The sequence below is a fragment of the Myotis nattereri genome (genome assembly GCF_964212035.1).
Source record: "Myotis nattereri genome assembly, chromosome: 1".
In the NCBI taxonomy this organism is placed as follows: Eukaryota; Metazoa; Chordata; class Mammalia; order Chiroptera; family Vespertilionidae; genus Myotis; species Myotis nattereri.
The window spans coordinates 147,457,428-147,475,614 of record NC_138075.1 but is presented as its reverse complement, the minus strand read 5'-3'; the positions used below and the strand labels follow the sequence as shown (position 1 = coordinate 147,475,614).

At 47.1% G+C, this 18,187-nt stretch overlaps 1 protein-coding gene across 4 annotated transcripts in view; it reads right to left on the bottom strand.

Annotated features, from left to right (window-relative positions):
* Positions 1 to 6,939, bottom strand: part of SEC24B (SEC24 homolog B, COPII coat complex component) — a gene marked incomplete at its 5' end in the record, with an annotated part of 90,232 nt that extends 83,293 nt beyond the window's left edge. For all 4 annotated transcript variants that reach the window (XM_081088969.1, XM_081088970.1, XM_081088971.1 and 1 more), the window contains one exon: positions 6,819 to 6,939. In XM_081088969.1, coding sequence (XP_080945095.1) covers positions 6,819 to 6,939 — 121 coding nt within the window. The remainder of the gene's footprint in view (positions 1 to 6,818) is intronic.
* Between the last annotated feature and the right edge of the window lie 11,248 nt (positions 6,940 to 18,187).

Here is an 18,187-nt window from a genome sequence, read left to right as displayed (position 1 = left end):
TTCTTCTCTGTAAAAAATAAAATATATATATATATATATATATATATATATATATATGAAAACAAACAAACAAACAAAAAACCTCCCAGGAGTGAATTAGTGGGAGGGAAGCAGGGCTGGACAGTGTTAAGAAAATAACAAAAAAACTAAAATAGTGACTAAGTCTTAAATACAAAAAAGGAGTAGGGAGAGGTGGCCCTACATAATCTTTCCGTGGCCAGTCTTCAAAAGCAATAATAAATATGAAGCCAAGTACACTTGCTCAATTGACTGCCTATTGCATGCTGCTACTGGGAATATGATGAGGAAAACTCACAGTTTCTGCCATGGGAAGAATTTATATCCTAGTGTTCTGAAGGAAAATGAATTAAGGGACTCTAATTTGCTAAGCTCCTCATTTTGCTAAGCACCAGGTACTTTAATTTCTCTGGGCTGAATCAAAGCCTACAACCTTTTCACTAGCCCACACTTTCTGACAATCCTGAGTATGCTTAGCCTACTGGAAACAAATAGCTTCCTCAGGGCTGAATATAGGGTGATTTGCCCTAACACAGCAGTAATGACTATGAAGATACTCTCATTTCTAGGAAAGTCTCTTGAAGACTGACTCAAAATCTGTTCTATTTCAATGCTTTTAGGATCTAACACTTCAGGGTTTATAGATGAACTAGAGGCCCGATGCATGAAATTCATCCAAGGGCTTGGCCCTCCTCCCCAACCCCCGCTGCAGCTGCCTCTGCCTCACCACATCATCCCCCCTTAGCCTCCCCGCTTCATCTGCAAGGTCAAGTGGTCAATTAGAATATTACACTTTTATTATTATAGATGAGAAAGATCAGCTAGCTGAAATACTGGGATCAATAGCAATGAATATGGTTTACAAAAATTATTACAGATATAATCTCAGAAACCTGAGGGGGAAGAGGTGAAGTGGAAATGAAAAGACACTGCAAATATGTATAGCAATAGACAAAAAAAAATTAAACTTAGAAGGAAATTATATATCCAGATAGTTACATAATCATGGCAATATCTTTAAGGAAGGACCCAATGCTCTCCCAAGCTGTGAAGGAAGACTAGAAACCTGAGACACAGATGCCTCTCTGATCAAAAGGAACTGACTTCAGACACACTAGGCAGATTTATATCATTTTAAATTTTGCATGTGCTCTCAAAGTTGAAAGGTTTCCTATAACTGAACAGATAGTGTTACAAAGTGAATGGGATGTTTACTTATATGTTCCATAATGAATTCGAACAATTCCCATTATTATCTCATGTTTCTTTCATTATTGACAATTAAAATGATAAAACTGCCAGTATCATTCTTGGAAAAGGCATATAGAGGGAAGAAAACACATTTTCATTTGGAAATGAGCACCACTTGCTTCCTAACATAGAATAAAACAGCGGTGGTGGGGGAGAGAGGATGGGAGCGGGCTGGAATAGGTTAATGGGGAAAAAAAATAGGACCTATGTAATACTTTCAACAATAAAAAAAAAAGTTTATAGTTTACAAACAAAAAAATCAGCATGATTTATTGTTAAATCTGGATGTCCCACTACCCCAAAAAAAATTGTTTTAAAAGACCCCTATCAATTCAATCGGGAAAAATGTTGGAGTTACACCAGAATATCATTACCAGGATATTATGTCACTCAATCATCCTTTGTTTGAGGACCCAGCTTTTGAAGGGATCTCAAAATGCACAGTAAACATTGAAAAAATATTCAACTAATACTTCACATGGAAAGACAAATAATTCTAAAGGCCCATATTTTGCTCAATTAAAGAACTAAAGTATAGAAATACAACTCTAAGAAAGAAAGTTTAAGAGAAATATTTCATAGATTCAAAGAAGTCAACTATTATCTTTAAATGGGAAAAGCATGTTAACAGTTAAACCTGGAAAACAAGTTATAATGAAATCTCAATGTCAAAGTTCTAAAAGGAAACTAAGAATTAATAGAAAGCCCTAGCTGGGTGGCTCAGTTGGTTGGAGCGTCTTCCCTTACACCAAAAGGTGGCAGGTTTAATTCCAGTCAGTTGCAGGTATGGGAGGCAACTGATCGATGTTTTAAAGTTGGATAACTTGTGAAGTGCTCTCTAGGTAACATTCCAGTTTTACAATTTTTTTCTATGATGCTTCATACTCATACTTCGGACCTATTTGTTTTTCACCATATCTGGAATTCCACAGAGATATATTAAAAGGCAAACTAGTTTATATAGGGCAAAGAATAAATCACAAACACAAATGACTGCTTAATCGTAATTGATAGATGCCAATACTATGTAGCAAAAACTACTTTTTTTCTAAGACTAGCAAACAAAACCAAAACAGATTTGATCTCGTTACTTCTCTGCTTAAACTTTCTTCCACAATAACTACAACCTAAAACTGACCCTAGTTCATTATCTTAACTTCTAAATTCCTTAGCATGACATCTAAGGTCTTTCTGCAACCTGGCCCTTTTCAAGTATTCCTTTCAATTCCAATGCCTTGGGTTTTCCCTACCACCCAGCATCCTTTTTGCTTTTTTAAAAAAACATATATTTCTATTGATTTCAAAGAGGAAGGGAGAGGGAGAGAGAGAGGGAGCGGGAGAGAGAGAGAGAGAGAGAGAGAGAGAGAGAGAGAGAGAGAAAGGAGGGAGGGAGGGAGGGAGGGAGGGAGGGAGGGAGGGAGGGAAGGAAGGAAGGAAGGAAGGAAGGAAGGAAGGAAGGAAGGAAGGAAGGAAGGAAGGAAGGAAGGAAGATCAATGATGAGAAAGAACCATTGATCGGCTGCCTCCTGCACGCCCCACACTGGGATCCAGCCCACAACCTGGGCAGGTGCCCTGACCAGGAATCAAACTGTGACCTGGTTCCCAGGTTGCTGCTCAGCCACTGAGCCAAGCTGGCTGGGCCCTTTTTGGTTCTTTTTTTTTTTTTTAAATTTATTTTTAATGCTTTCAGAGAGAAAGGGAGAGGGAGAGAGGGATGGAAACATCAACTATGAGAGAATCATTGATCAGCTGCCTCCTGCACGCCCCCTACTGGAAATCGAGCTCATAACCTGGCATGTGCCCTTGGCTGTAATCAACCTGGGAATGAGCAGGCTAATGCTCTATCCACTGAGCCAAACCAGCTAGGGCCCTTTTCACTTCTTGACTGTTCAGTTTCTAAATATGCCTTGCATTCTTTTCCTTCTTTTTTATTGATTTTTTTAGAGATAGGAAGGGGGGAGAGGGAGGAAGGGAGAGAGGGAGAAAAGGAGAAGGAGGGAGGGAGGGAGGGGGGGAGAGAGAGACAGAGAGAGAAACATCAATGTGCAATTAGCCGCCTCCCCTACTAGAGCCCACTGGGAATTGAATCCACACCTGGGTATGTGGGTATGTGCCCCAACCAGAAATAGAACCTGCCACGTTATGGTGTGCGGGATGACACTCCAACCAACTGAGCAACACTGGCCAGGCCTAAACATGCCTTGCACTTTCATACTTCCAGGCTTCTGTTCATGCTGTAACCTCTCCATGGACATTGCCCTCCTACCCCAACCCATTAAATCCCTCAAGGTCATAACCAAGTTGAATGTTACCAAAATAAAGGCAGAGAGGTTTTCCTATCTACCAGGCTCATCTTGAGTACTCAACTGGTAAACAGGCAAAAATATTGAAATGAATTGATTATCTGCTTAAAGGAATGATTATAAACAGCAGAAATCAAGCATCATCTATATTTGACTTCTCTATATATGAACTGATTTGGTCTTACAGATTTAACATCCTAATTACAACTGATATTCTGGCATCCCTTGAGCATTCATAAAAATTTTAAGGTTAAGGTAAATATTTGCTACAAAAATATTGTTAATTATGCCCTGGCCAGTTTGGCTCAGTGGATAGAGTCAGCCCATGGACTGAAGGGTCCAGGGTGCGATTCCGGTCAAGGGCACATACCTTGGTTGCAGGCTCTATCCCTGGCCCTGGTCCGGGCATTTGCTAGAGACAACCAATCAATATATCTCTCTCAAACAGATGTGTCTCTCTGTGTCTCTCCCCCTCCCTTCCACTCTCTCTGAAAAATAAATAAATATAAATAATTTTAAAAGTTGTTCATTAGGACAATAATGCATATTTAGAATATCAAGAAAAGACACAATCCTTGGATCACATGGGTTTACACTAGTCTAAAACACCTGGGATCTCTTTTTAAATTATCGTGTTCCAATTCCTTCATACACAAAACTGTTTGAAAAACAAAACAAGAATTTATAGTAAATTCAAAAGAAGAAAAAAATGCTCATCAATGTCTTTATGTATGTTGCAGAGAGCAGTACAAAACCTACAATACTATTTACATTCAAACCCATTAAACAACGAATGGAGGTAAAAAGTGCAATAATTTGGTGCAGCCACTATGGAAGACAGTATGGAGTTTCCTTAAAAAACTGAAAATGGAACTCCCATTTGACCCTGTGATCCCACTCCTAGGAATATATCCCAAGAAACCAGAAACACCAATCAGAAAGGATATATGCACCCCTATGTTCGTAGCAGCACAATTCACCATAGCTAAGATCTGGAAACAGCCTAAGTGCCCATCAGTAGATGAATGGATTAGAAAACTGTGGTACATCTACACGATGGAATACTATGCTGCTCTAAAAAGGAAGGAACTCTTACCATTTGCAACGTCATGGATGGAACTGGAGAGCATTATGCTAAGTGAAATAAGCCAGTCAATGAAGGAGAAATACCACATGATCTCACTCATTCATGGATAATAGAGACCATTATAAACTTTTGAACAATAATAGATACAGAGGCAGAGCTGCCTCAAACAGATTGTCAAACTGCAGCGGGAAGGCCGGGGAGGGTTGGGGGGCAGGAGGTAGGGGGGTAAGAGATCAACTAAAGGACTTGTATGCATGCATATAAGCATAACCAGTGGACATAAGACATTGGGGGATAGGGGAGGCTAGGGGACTGTCTAGGGCGGGGGGATAAAATGGACACATATGTAATACCCTTTGTAATACTTTAAGCAATAAATTAAAAAAAAAATAAAAAAGGATTTTAAAAAGAAAAAAAAAATACAGAACCTGGCTGGAGATCCTGGATAGAACCAGGTGAGAGAACCCAACCATGATGATCAATTGAAAAAAAAAAAAAAGTGCAATAATAAGTATGGCTGGTCCAATAGATATTAAAGCTAAACCATCACTTCTGACTTATGAAAAAAATTCAACCTCTAATTCCCAGGATAAACGATAAAGCATCTGTTGCAAAAATTAGATGTTGGCTGAACTGCTTTAAAAAGCCCAGCAAGCACTGGCCAGTGTGGCTTGGTTGGCTGGAATGTCCTCCCACTCCCATGCACCGAACAGTTGAGGGCTCCACATCCCTAATCAGGGCACATCTGGAAGCCACCCATCACTGTTCCTCTCTCTCAAATCAATAAGCCTGTTCTGAGGTGAGGATTTTTAAAAAGCCCAGTAAAGCCCTAGCTGGTTTGGCTCATGGATAGAGCGTCAGTCAGTCTGCGGACTGAAGGGTCCCAGGTTCCATTCTGGCCAAGGGCACATGCCTGGGTTGCGGGCTCCATCCCCAGTAGGGGGCGTGCAGGAGGCAGCCAATCAATGATTCTCTCTCATCATTGATGTTTCTATCTCCCTCTCCCTTCCTCTCTAAAATCAGTAAAATATATTTAAAAAAATAAAAAATAAATAAAAAATAAAAAAGCCCGGTAAATTTTCACTAACCACTTGGATAAAATAGGTCGGCCTGACAATCGTTTGCAGAGTACCAGTGCAGTGTTGTTCTTTTGCAAACACAGGACGGATACCTTTCTAAAGTTTCCCGTCACTCACTTGGGGGGTTCTCTTCTGAAATATTACCAAAGCCAGGAGAGAGAGTCGCGCCCTCCCCGGCCGCATCCATGAACGTCCCAAACCTCCAGACGAGGGAGCGGACACCCCGGCGATGCCCATTCTCGGCTCGCACCGCCCGCACCCTCACCGGCCACGGCGCTAGGAGTTTGAGAGCGGCGTTCCCGCGGCGCCGCTGCCGCCTGGACCGAGGCGGGCCCCCAGCAGGGCCGGCCCTAAACGCTCCTGAGTTTCTGAGAGCGAGGCTGGGGGACACGAACCCCATCTACAGGCCTTCGTGTGCCCCCAGCTGCCACCTGCTCCCTTTCAAGCACGACGACGACGAGCGCACCCCAACCTCCGGAGCGGCAGCCGCGGCGGCAGCCACACATCTCGATGCCGAACTGGGTCAGGGTTACAGTTACACTTGGGGTGCATATTTGCACCCCTTTGTCCACAAAACTTGAGCGCTAACTTCAGCTCCCTCCGAGGCGGCGTGCTCCCCGGGCCGCAGAAATCAGATTCCCCGAGTCGGGGAGGGCCCAGTGCCCCCGCTCGGAGGCTCCCCCACCCCGGTCTCCCCGGTCTCCCCGAGACCCCGCACTCGCGGCCTCGGCCCCACGCCGGACTCACGGGCAGGGGTCGCTCGGGGCGACTCCCCGCGCCCGGAGGGGGGGGGGCGGGGGAAAGTAGGGGGGATCCGAGGGATGGAGGCCCGCGCCGGCTCCCCAGGCCCCCGGCGGTTTCGGGCCTAGGGTCACACTGCGTACACAGCCCCGCCCGGCTTTCCAGGCGGCCCCCTCGCCGCGCAGGGCGCCTCTCCGCCCCGCCGCCCGCCGCCCCCCACGCCGCAGGCGCGATCCCCGAGGTCCCCCCGCCCCGGCCCGCCCCACCCCGGGCGATCGCCCCGGCCGCGCAGGCCGCCCCGCCGGCCTAGGCCCCGCGCTCCCCCGAACCCCCGCTCACCGTTCTGCTGGCGCGGCGCCGGGCCCGGGCCCGCGGCGGCTCCGGAGGCAGCGGCCCCCCCAAGTCTGGGCTGCATGCGGGCGCTGGCGGCGCGCTGGGGGGACCCGGCGGGGGCAGACATGACGGCGCGGTGGCGGCGGCGGCGGCGGCTCCGCGGCGGGAGGTGGGCGGAGGGAAGGGAGGGCGGGGCCGGGAGCGGGAGGAAGAGGAAGGAACGTGCCGGCGTCACCGAGGGAGTCGCCCGGGACTGCGGCTGGGGCCGCGCTCCGCCGCCGAGACGAGCGAGCCGCCGCGGGAGCCGGGACCCTGGCCCGCCCGACCCAGCGCCAAGCCGCGGGGTTCCCACCCCCGGCGGCTCCCGGTGTCGCCCGCCTCGCCCCGCCCTCGCCCCCCGCCACGCCCCCTGCTGGCCGGAGCGGCGAGCCCACGCCCGAGGCGGGGCGGCCGGGCCTGGCCTCACTGCAGCCCTGGAGCCGAGGAAGGACTCGGCCCAGGGGGCCTTGGGGCGCGCCCCATGGTTTGGGGGGGCGGGGGGCGGAGGCTGGAACGCAGGCCTGGCCGGGGCCGCGGTGCCCACAGGCGATCCGACAGCTGCGGGGCGACGTCGGAGCCCAGACCCGGCTGACCCCACCCACCCTTCCTCCGAGGAGCCGTGCAGGGTTGAGAAACACGAGAATCTCAACATGAATAGGACTTTCATTCAGGACTTTCCCCACCGACTGAAATCTAGGGAAGGGGAAGAGAGCAAGGGAAACTTGAAGACAGGCTTTCTCTCCCTCCTGGTTTTTGCCAAGGGTTGGCTCCTCCGGTTGGTGTTCAGAAGCTTCCCTCTACAGCCAGAGCTCTTGTTTACACTATTGAAATCTTCCAATCTCTCTGGCCAGCCCCTGCGTGCGCACTGGCAAGCAAGCCCTGGACCGCTTCTCCGAAGGCATTTCGCAGTTTTGCAACCTTGAGTGTCCACCATTATTCTGTACTAGAAATAAGACTGCTAAGAAACATGGAATTCAGAATGCGATATGGCAAAGTCTAGTTTACTGAATGACTACACAAAATAAAAAGTGTTGATCAGCTATAATGTAAAAGCATAATATGCTAATTAGACCGGACAGCCAAAGGACCTTCCAGACGTCATTCCAGGCCACCTCAGGAGGAAGCTGCGAGGTGGGGGCAGAGGCAGAGGTGGTTAGGGGCGATCAGGCAGGCAGGAGTGTGCTTAGGGGTGATCAGGCAGGCAAGCGAGCAGTTAGGAGCCAGCGGTCCCAGATTCGAGAGGGTGCAGGCCAGGCTGAGAGACACCCCCAGTCTTAATACAAAGGCCCTAGCCAGTTTGGCTCAGTGGCTAGAGCATCAGCCTGCGGAAAGGTCCCAGGTTGCGGCCTCCTCGATCCCCAGTAGGGGGTGTGCAGGAGGCAGCCAATCAATGAGAGTATTCTCTCTCAACATTGATGTTTCTATCTTTCCCTCTCTGAAATCAATAAAAATATATTTAAAAAAATAATACAAAGCTTCCCTTTAGCTGTTGTCATGAATTAGTGATACCCGATGCTCCAAATTACACCAAATGAATTGCAAAAGGATTTTAATGGTTGGATTTGTATTTTTGTTATAGAATAGTAAGAAGCTAGGAAAATTCTAGAACAAGTGGAATAGGGAAACTAAAACAGATAGTTAAACACCTAGTAAATCCCATTTTTCTCTAAACCAGTGGTTCTCAACCTTCCTAATGCCGCGACCCTTTAATACAGTTCCTCATGTTGTGGTGACCCCCAATTTCATTGTTACAAACTGAACATAATTAAAGCATAGTGATTAATCACAAAAACAATATGTAATTATATATGTGTTTTCCGATGGTCTTAGGCGACCCCTGTGAAAGGGTCGTTCGACCCCCAAAGAGGTCGTGACCCACAGGTTGAGAACCGCTGCTCTAAACCAAGGACACTTAAGAGTAAATGGTTTGCACTTCTCTTCCCCAACCAGAGGGTAAGTAGCTTAAACCACCCTGCTCAGGGAGACAGATAACAGAAATCCAATTAAGTACTATTTCCCCACCACACCCAAGGACAGACAACTTGAGATAATAAATCTCATTTTGGTACATCAGCATAAAGCTGACAAATGTTCTATTAATTCTCCACTAAGGCCTCTCCTAAACACCCAGCCTTTAAAACCCCTCAAAACAAAGGTCCTAGCAGTCTCCCTCCCGGGAGCCCTCATTCCTCTCCTCCACCATCTCCCCCACCCCTGCACCCCCTCACTATCCCCTAATCTCTAAGGAACCCCGTGAGACTGGCAACCAGGGGAGCAACAGACAGCAGCAGCTCAGTCCAACCCACTCTCCCTCCAGGGAGCATGCCAGTGCCCTTCCCTTGCCCTATCCTTCCTCCGCAGGCACCTATCCCCTAACCTCTAAGGGTCCCCTTGAGACTTGCAACCAGGGGAATAATGGGCAGCAGCATCTCATCCTGGGCTAACCCCCTGGACTTGTCTCCAAGGCTCCCTGTTCTCTGACTTCCCAGTGAGCTAAAGCAGCCCAGCCTAGCCCCTCCTGATGCTTCTTCTATGCCCTTCCTTATTTATTTTGCTGCAGTCAATAAACTCTTGCTTTTCTATACTTTGTCTCTTTTTTTAAAAAAAAAAAAACCAACACAACACATTTATTTATCTTTTAAATATATTTTTTATTGATTTTTTAGAGAGAGGAAGGGAAAAGGAAAGAAGATAAAAACATCAATGTTAAATCTAGCCAGTTTGCTCAGTGGATAGAGCATTGACCTGGGGACCAAAGAGTCCCAGGTTCGATTCCAATCAAGGGTATGTACCTTGGTTGCAGGTTCCTCCCCAGCCTGCGCCCTGGTCAGGGCTCCTGCAGAACACAACCAATTAATGTGTTTCTCTCACATCATTGTTTCTCTGTCTTTTCCTCTCTCTTCCACTCTCCCTAAAAATCAAAGGAAAAATATCCTCTGCTGGGGATTAACAACAACAGCAGCAAATCGATGATAGAGAAACATCGATTGGCTGCCTTCTGCACGCCCTCCACTGGGGATGGAGCCCGAACCCCAGGTATATGCCCTGACCAGGAATTGGACTAGCAACCTCTTGGTGCATGGGAGGACACTCAACCAACTAAGCCAGGCTGGCCTGGGTACACTTTGTCTCTTGACTGGAATCTTTTTTGTTAAGAGAACTGACGTCTTGTTGTCTTCCTGGTAACACTTTGGAGATTGAGGATTTTCAACAATACATTATGCCTGATAAACACAAAAGGGCAAGTCCTTTCCCACAGGCTTTCCAGCTTCACAGAAACCTAAGCCCAAGTAAGCAAAAGATCACACTCTGCTTCATCAAGATTACACAATTACAGGTTTCAACACTCAGCAGTCCTTTGAAAAAATGGTTCAGAAAAAAAGCTCTGCATTAAGGACTACGGTTATGTGCATAATGGAGTAACTAGACAATTGGCTTTCTGCCACTGGCATGTATCCTCCTGATGTGAGAAGCCCATTATAATCAGAGGTATTTAGAATGAAGGTGAACCCCATCTCTTTTGGAGAGACTTCTGCATAGAGGGAGTGGGATGGTATTCTTTAACAGATCTTCCCCACAATCTTTATCACCTAAATTGCTTCCACTAGTCCACTAATTAGCCAGTCTTTTTCTGGCAGGTTTATGAAAACCTTTTGCATGGCAGATCCTATAACCTTTATGACAATGTTATTTCACTCTACTGCTTTATGTTCCATGACTGCTCTCAGTGAAGGAGGAATAGGATGGGTTGAATGCTTACAGCGTACCAGGCATTGTGCTAGCCACTTTGGGTGTATTCCCCCTCCCCTCCCCACCCCCCCACCCCCCGCCACTTAGTTCTCACAATAACTGGGATTTTTTTCTTATCGCCATTTTACCAGTGAGGAACTAAGGTTTGTAGATTTCAAGTACTCTTAGTAAAAATCATGAAGTAGTAAATAGTAGAACCAGAGATCAAACCAAAGTCTCTTAGCTCAAAAATCTTTGCTTTATCCACTACAAACTGTAGTGGGTTAACTTACATCTCCCTTCATAAAGCTATGCTAATCACGGGGTACTATTTTGCTTGTCAAAGGATTTTCAGTTTTACATATTTAGAATGTATTCCAGTGTTTTCAGAATGGTGGATCTCAGCGTTTGACATGCAAACTCTCAAGTGCCACCCAGACCTACTGAACGCTGGAGTTAGGACCCAACAGCAAGCTCCCCGGGTGATTCCGATCCACAGGAAAATTTGAGAACCACCGCTTTTGAATAGCAAAATTGAGCTGAATGGGTTCCTTCTTTTTGATATTGGGATGCGATGGCCCTTTTCTTCAGTACATCGCTGCAATCTTTTGCCAACCATTAAAAGCGCAAGTTTGTGGAGGGCAAGATCTGTGTAGATGAATTGAAGCAAGCAGTTATCAGTGCCAGCAGCAAGGCAGAGGCACCCCAGGGCATCTCTCTGGCCTGGTCTGCCGATGGCCGACTCTCTTTGCTGGCTACCCAGACAACCTGGTGCGAGCGTGGCAGGTGACCATCGGCACCTGCTAGAAATATATGGCAGAGCTTTAGTAATAAAATGATTTTTTTTTAACTTAAAAAAAGTTAAAGTTTGTATGTGGGTGATTCAAGTGCCAGGAACGCCAAATCTGATGGTTCCCTTGACAATTCTGATATATGATGGTTCCCTTGTCAATTCTGGTTGTCAGGCTGCGTTGAGGCAAATGCTGAGGTCAAGTCTGTGTTCAGCGGGAAAGAGTGCTCTCGTGGACACTAACCCCTGTCACGGGTGCAGAAGGGACATTTTTCTGAGTGTCAAACTGTGACACGCATGCCACTGTTTGTCACCCCCACCTTAGGACACACATTTTCTCTGTAACAGAAGCTGTGGAAGCTTTGGACAACTGAACGCCCATCTCCATCTCAAAAAACCACAGTCCAGTTCTTCTTGCTTTATTGCAGCCTTGCTTCACGTCTTTCTCAGGCAGCTTTTTTTTTTTAATTACCTAGTTTTTAAGTCACATCCAGCCTTCTTTTTCAAGTTTCAAGTCTTTATTAAACAGTGTAAACCCCGACACAGTACACCAACATGAGTTCGTACCTTTCAAGAAGTCGCAGTGGTTCTCAACCTTCTGGCCCTTTAAATACAGTTCCTCATGTTGTGACCCAACCATAAAATCATTTTCGTTGCTACTTCATAACTGTCATGTTGCTACTGTTATGAATCGTCATGTAAATATCTGATATGCAGGATGGTCTTAGGCGACCCCTGTGAAAGGGTCGTTGGATCGCCAAGGGGGTCGCGACCCACAGGTTGAGAACCGCTGGAGGGGGGAAACTGTGCGAGTGAGTGGCTTCTGGAAGACCTTCATGGCAGTTCAGAGAAGTCCTGGCCTTTACTGAGTTTGCTGTATTCTGCGTTCACTGAGGAGAACTTGTGTCGGCCATCGGGACCCAGTTTGTTCCACGGTCGTGGGTGACTCTTTCCCAACAGACATCGGGACTGAACACTGTCAGCCGCACGGCAAACAGCGCTGCCCCAGTACCTCTGGCTCCAATAAATACTAAGAGGGAGAGCAGGCTTGGACGCTTCTTGGCCCGAGGGTCTGCCGGAGCATGGTTGCAGCAGAGGACCCGGAAGCGGAGAAAAACAAAAGAGCACAAGGGGACAGGTTGCGAGCACCGAGGAGGAGCGGATTTCTAAACTCTCCCACGACCCCGGGCTCGGAGGGCACCCTGCATCAGGAGGGCCTGGATGTGGCTGCCCAGGACAGTGCCTGCTTCACCGAGCACCTCACGCGTCCGCTCTAACCTGACCAGACCTTCAGTGTTCCACTCCAAGGAAAACATTCTTATTCATGTGCAATGCGTAGTCCTGAGGGGCAATTTTTTTGCGTCAAAACTCGGACATCTGTATTGACTAGACAGGCACTTTCTCAGGAGGCCACGCGTTGTACGATGGAGGGGCCTACGGACCCAAGACCCAGGGTGCCCTGCGCGCAGCCAGCCAGCGGTCCTCTCACTAGGCACCAGTCGGCCGCCAGGAGCTGGGGGCGCAGGGGGCGCAGGGGGCGCTGGGGGCGCTGTGCTAGGTATAGGCTGCCCCTGAGAGAAGCGGCCCTGCACATTAATGGACTTTTGTTGAACATCTTCGATCTTTTTAAAAAAATTTCTTTTTATTAGTTAAGGTATTACAAATATGTCCTCATCCCCCCCATTACTTTTTAAAATTTTTACTTATTGATTTTAGAGAGAGAGATAAAGGGAAAGAAAGTGAAACATTGATTTGTTATTCCACTTGTTTATGCATTCATTGGTTAATTCTTTTTTTGTGTTTTTATTGATTTCAGAGAGGAAGGGAAAGAGAGAGAAACATCATGGAGAGAGAATCGTGGATCCGCCGCCTCCTGCACGCCCCCGAGTGGGGCTTGAGCTCAGACGGGGCATGTGCCCTTGACGGGAATGGAACCCCGGACCCTCGGTCCGCAGGCCGAAGTCGGCTCTCCCACGGAGCCAAACTGGCCAGGGCCGCCATTGGTTGGTTCTTGTATGTGCCCTGGCCTTGGATGGAACCAGCAACCTGCGCATATTCGGACAAGGCATGCGCTGAGGAGTGACCTATCTGCCAACATCTTTTATCTCTTAGTGGCAGTCCTTATTAGCTGTCCCTCTCCCAATGGGGAGAAGTAATTTTCTTCTTTCTTCTCCTTTATCTGATCGATTTACACATTGCATTTTTGGTAGGCCAGGTGTTAGGGATACAAAGATAAATAAGGTATAGTCTGTCTCCAAAGGTCCCATGCAGATATATTTCTATGGACTTCCTTGTATTTGGATTTCTTGATTTCTTTTTTTCCTGCAAACGTGCTGTGTTCTTTTCTTTGTTGTTGTTGTTTAAAATATATTTTTATTGATTTCAGAGAGGAAGGGAGAGGGAGAGAGAGAGAAGCTTCAATAAGGAAGGAGAATCATTGATTGGCTGCCTCCTGCATGCCCCCTACACACCTTCTACTGGGCATCAAGCCTGCACCCTGGGCATGTGCCCTTGACTGGAATCAAACCTGGGACCCTTCAGTCCTCTATCCACTGAGCCAACCAGCTGTGGCTCCCCCCGCCCCCCCCCCCCCCGTTCCTTGTGAATCATTGATTTTTCTTTTCATTACGGCATTCTAAGTTGAGTTCTACTGTTCATAATATGATGAGAGATAATTTTATATGTATGTTGATGTCATTGAACTATTAAGTCTTAATGGTCTATGACACAACTAAGATCCTAAAAGAAAAATGAAAGGATGGGATTATTAGGCAAATCATTACCACATAGCCAACCTATGTATAATAGTGCATGCACTTACAGGACATTCTCTTAAGTTCTCACTTAGAATATTTGATTGTTATTTCAAATATACTGTAATTTCTATAGTCATCCACTTAGCCCACGGTAAATTAAACATAAACATAAACCACATGACAGGGGAAAGAAATGCTGTTTATATAGACATGTTGAGAGCCACAATCACTATTAGTTGGCAGAATAAATACAAGGAAGAAAAGAAAATTGGAAAAATGGAACTGAAAATGCACAGCAGTCTGAGGTAATCAGTTAAGCTGAACAGCCCTAAATATTCCACTGGGACTATGACAAACAGCCCACAAGTCTTTGCCATCTGAGAATTTCTAAACTGGTATTTGAAGGGAATTGAATGAAGGGAACACTATTTACTGAGTACCTATTACAGTGTTGACAAAAGTAGGTTTACAGTGGTGAATACACAAAACACTGAGTTTATTCTTGTATTATTATTTATTAATTATTGTGTTATTTTCCATATGAACAACTGTATACCTACTTTTGCCTACCCTGTATATAACCTGAAAGCTCTTTACGATATTACTGTAAATATACAGATATTCATAGCTTTGGTCCTCAATTACAAAGAAAAACTAAATTATGCTCTGCAGTCTGTTTTCAGAAGACTGCAGGGATTCCTGGCCAGTGTGGTTCAGTGGTTGAGTGTCAACCTATGAATCAGGAGGTCATAGTTCCATTCCTGGTCAGGGCAGGTGCCTGGGTTGCAGGCTTGATCCCCAGTGGGGAGCATGCAGGAGGCAGCCGACCAATGATTCTCATCATTGATGTTTCTATCTCTCTGTCCTCTCCCTCCTCTCTCTAAAATCAATAAAAATATGTTGCCCTGGCCGGTTTGTCTCAGTGGATAGAGCAGGGGTGGGCAAACTTTTTGACTCGAGGGCCACAATGGGTTCTTAAACTGGACCGGAGGGCCGGAACAAAAGCATGGATGGAGTGTTTGTGTGAACTAATACATGTTAACACTGCTGCTGGTGAAGGAGCGGAGGGGAGAGCAGAGAACCCTCCGCTCTTTTGGCTCCGCGGGCCGGATAGAACAGCTGAATGGGCCGGATCCGGCCCGCGGGCCGTAGTTTGCCCACGGCTGGGATAGAGCGTCAGTCTGTGGACTGAAGGGTCCCGGGTTTGATTCCGGTCAAGGACACATGTCCATGTTGCGAGCTCAATCCCCAGTGGGAGGTGTGCAGAAGGCAGCCAATCAATAATTCTCTCTCATCATTGATATTTCCCTCTCTCTCTCTCTCTCTCTCTCTCTCTCTCTCTCTCTCTCTCTCTGTCTCCCTTCCTGGTTGAATCAATACAAAGATATACAGTGGGGCCTTGACTTATGAGTTTAATTCGTTCTGTGACGGAGCTCGTAACTCAAATTACTTGTATGTCAAATCAAGTGAACGAGTGAGACACGTGATGCTGGGCTGATGTGGCGTTCACTGTGACGTTCGCTGCGCCAACTAGCGGTGGGGTATCTGAAGCTGGCTCGTAACCCGAATTTTAGTTCGCAACTCAAAGCAAAAAATCGGCCGAGAGATGGCTCGTATCTCGAAAAACTCGTTAGTCGGGACACTCATAAGTCAAAGCCCCACTGTGTAAAATAATAATTGTAAGCAAATATTTCCAGATGCTTCATTTACCTCTGGCTATGTCTCTATTTTCTATGTCTGAAGCTTACTTCTTAAAAAGAAATGTTTGTTTGTTTTTAAAAGAAGAAGACAGCCCTAGCTGGTTTGGCTCAGTGGGTAGAGCGTCAGACTGTGGATTAATATGTATAAATACACTTTAAAGACGTAAACTCATTATAGGTTCCAAATTAATAAGAAGATGACCTAGATCAGAACTCCCAACCAAGATGCACTGTGGGCTGTAATGCATTCAAGGATGTGCCAAAATGTCAATCTTCCTCAGACCTTGGGACAGCCAGCGGTGCCTTCAGGGGACCCCAGGCTAGTCTTCTTTGGCTGCTACCCTCTTGTTTATTCACAAAAATACTCTTACTTTCCAGGTGTCCTGCGACAGAGGGGCTGGGAAGCACTAATTGCCGCTGACGTTTCTGTGTACAGTCTGCAGTGCCATCTATGGGAGGCAGGCAAAAATGATACTGTTGTTCCCTATGGCAGATTTCTTTTTAATTTATGAAACTGTGTGAGTAAAAATATCCTGCGAATAGGGTGTTTCTGTACTACAGAGAATTTAGTGAACTTTTTTTTTTACTAGTTGAGGATAACCTTTAATTACACAGAAAAAAATCAATGGTGTGAAACACAATTCTTTTTAAAAATTGCCAGATTAAAAAAAAAATTTGAACATGCTAATTCAGTTAGAGAGGATACACTTTTTAACACCACTGGGATGGCAAGACGTTTAAATATCTTGTTATATAACAAACTAGAGGCCCAGTGCATGAATTCGTGCACCAGTGGGGCCCCTCAGCTTGGCCTGTAGGATTGGGCTGAAACCAGTTCTCCGACATCCCCTGAGGGGTCCCAGATTGCGAGAGGGTGCAGGCCAGGTCGAGGGACCCCACCAGTGCATGATCAAGGCTAGGGAGGAATGTGGGAGGTTGGCCAGCTGGGGAGGGACCGCAGGAGGGCTCCAGGGCGTGTCTAGCCCATCTTGCTCAGTCCCTATTGGCCAGATCCCAGCAGCAAGAGAACCTACTGGTAGGAGCATCTGCCCCCTGGTGGTCAGTGCACATTATAGCGAGCAGTTGAGTGGCCTTAGCATATCATTAGCATATTATGCTTCGATTGGTTAACAGGACAACTGGACACTTAGCATATTAGGCTTTTATTATATACTAGAGGCCCAGTGCACAAAAATTTGTACATTGGTTGGGGGGGGGGGGTGTCCTTCAGCCCCACTTGTGCCCTCTCACAGTCTGGGACCCCTCGGGAGATAACAACCTGCTGGCTTAGGCCTGCTCCTGGGTGGCAGAGGGCAGGCCCAATCCCTAGGTACAGCGCCTGGTCGGGCTCAGAGCAGGGCCGATTGGGGAGTTGGGGTGCCGCCCCCCGTCACGCACAGAGCAGGGCCCATCAGGGAGGTTGTGGCCCCGCCCCCTGTCACACACAGAGCCATCGGGCGATCAGGGGGTTTGGGCGCTGCCCCCTGTCACGCTGATCCCGGTGCCGTGAGGCCTCTCGGCTCCGCTGATCCCGGTGCTGGGAGGCATATTACCCTTTAACTATATAGGATAGAGGCCTGGTGCACAGGTGGGGGCCGGCTGGTTTGCCCTGAAGGGTGTCCCGGATCAGGGTGGGGGTCCCCACTGGGGTGCCTGGCTAGTCTGGGTGAGGGGCTGAGGGCTATTTTCAGGCTGGCGGGCGACTGAAGCTCCCAGCCTCTCCTTTTTTTCTTTTTTTTTTTATTCTGGGATTTATTTACCTTCTATAGCTGTCACTGGGGCTGAGAGCCAGCTTTAGCTCTGAGGCTCGGCTCCAGCTCTGAGACCTCGGCTGCTGAAAGCCAGTATCTGGGTTTGTTTGGGTTCTATAATTGTAACACTGTTGCGGTCTTGCTCGCTCCAGCTCTGATGGCTGAAAGCAGGTTTCTGGGGATTGTTTAGCTTCTATAATTGCAACAATGTTTCTTAGACTGCAGCTCAGAGGCCGGCAGCGGCAGACAGGGAACCTTGGCTTCCTCCATCACTGGAGCAAGCAAGCCTCTTGTTCGCTTCAGCTGCCTGGCTGCCGGCCGCCATCTTGGTTGGCAGTTAATTTGCATATCTTGCTGATTAGCCAATGGGAAGGGTAGCGAAGATATGGTTAATTACCATGTTTCTCTATTATTAGATTGGATGTCAAGGCACTATTAGGGGAAGCTGGACTACAGAAGACAAAATCATGGGGAAATGATAAACCTCCTGAAATATTTGAAAGCCGTCCTCTGAAGAGTGCTAAAGATGTTGCTTCAGATGGCAGAACAAGGGCAAGTGATTGGATTTTGATACAGGAGTTATGCTTAAGCAGAGGAAGCTGGGAATTGT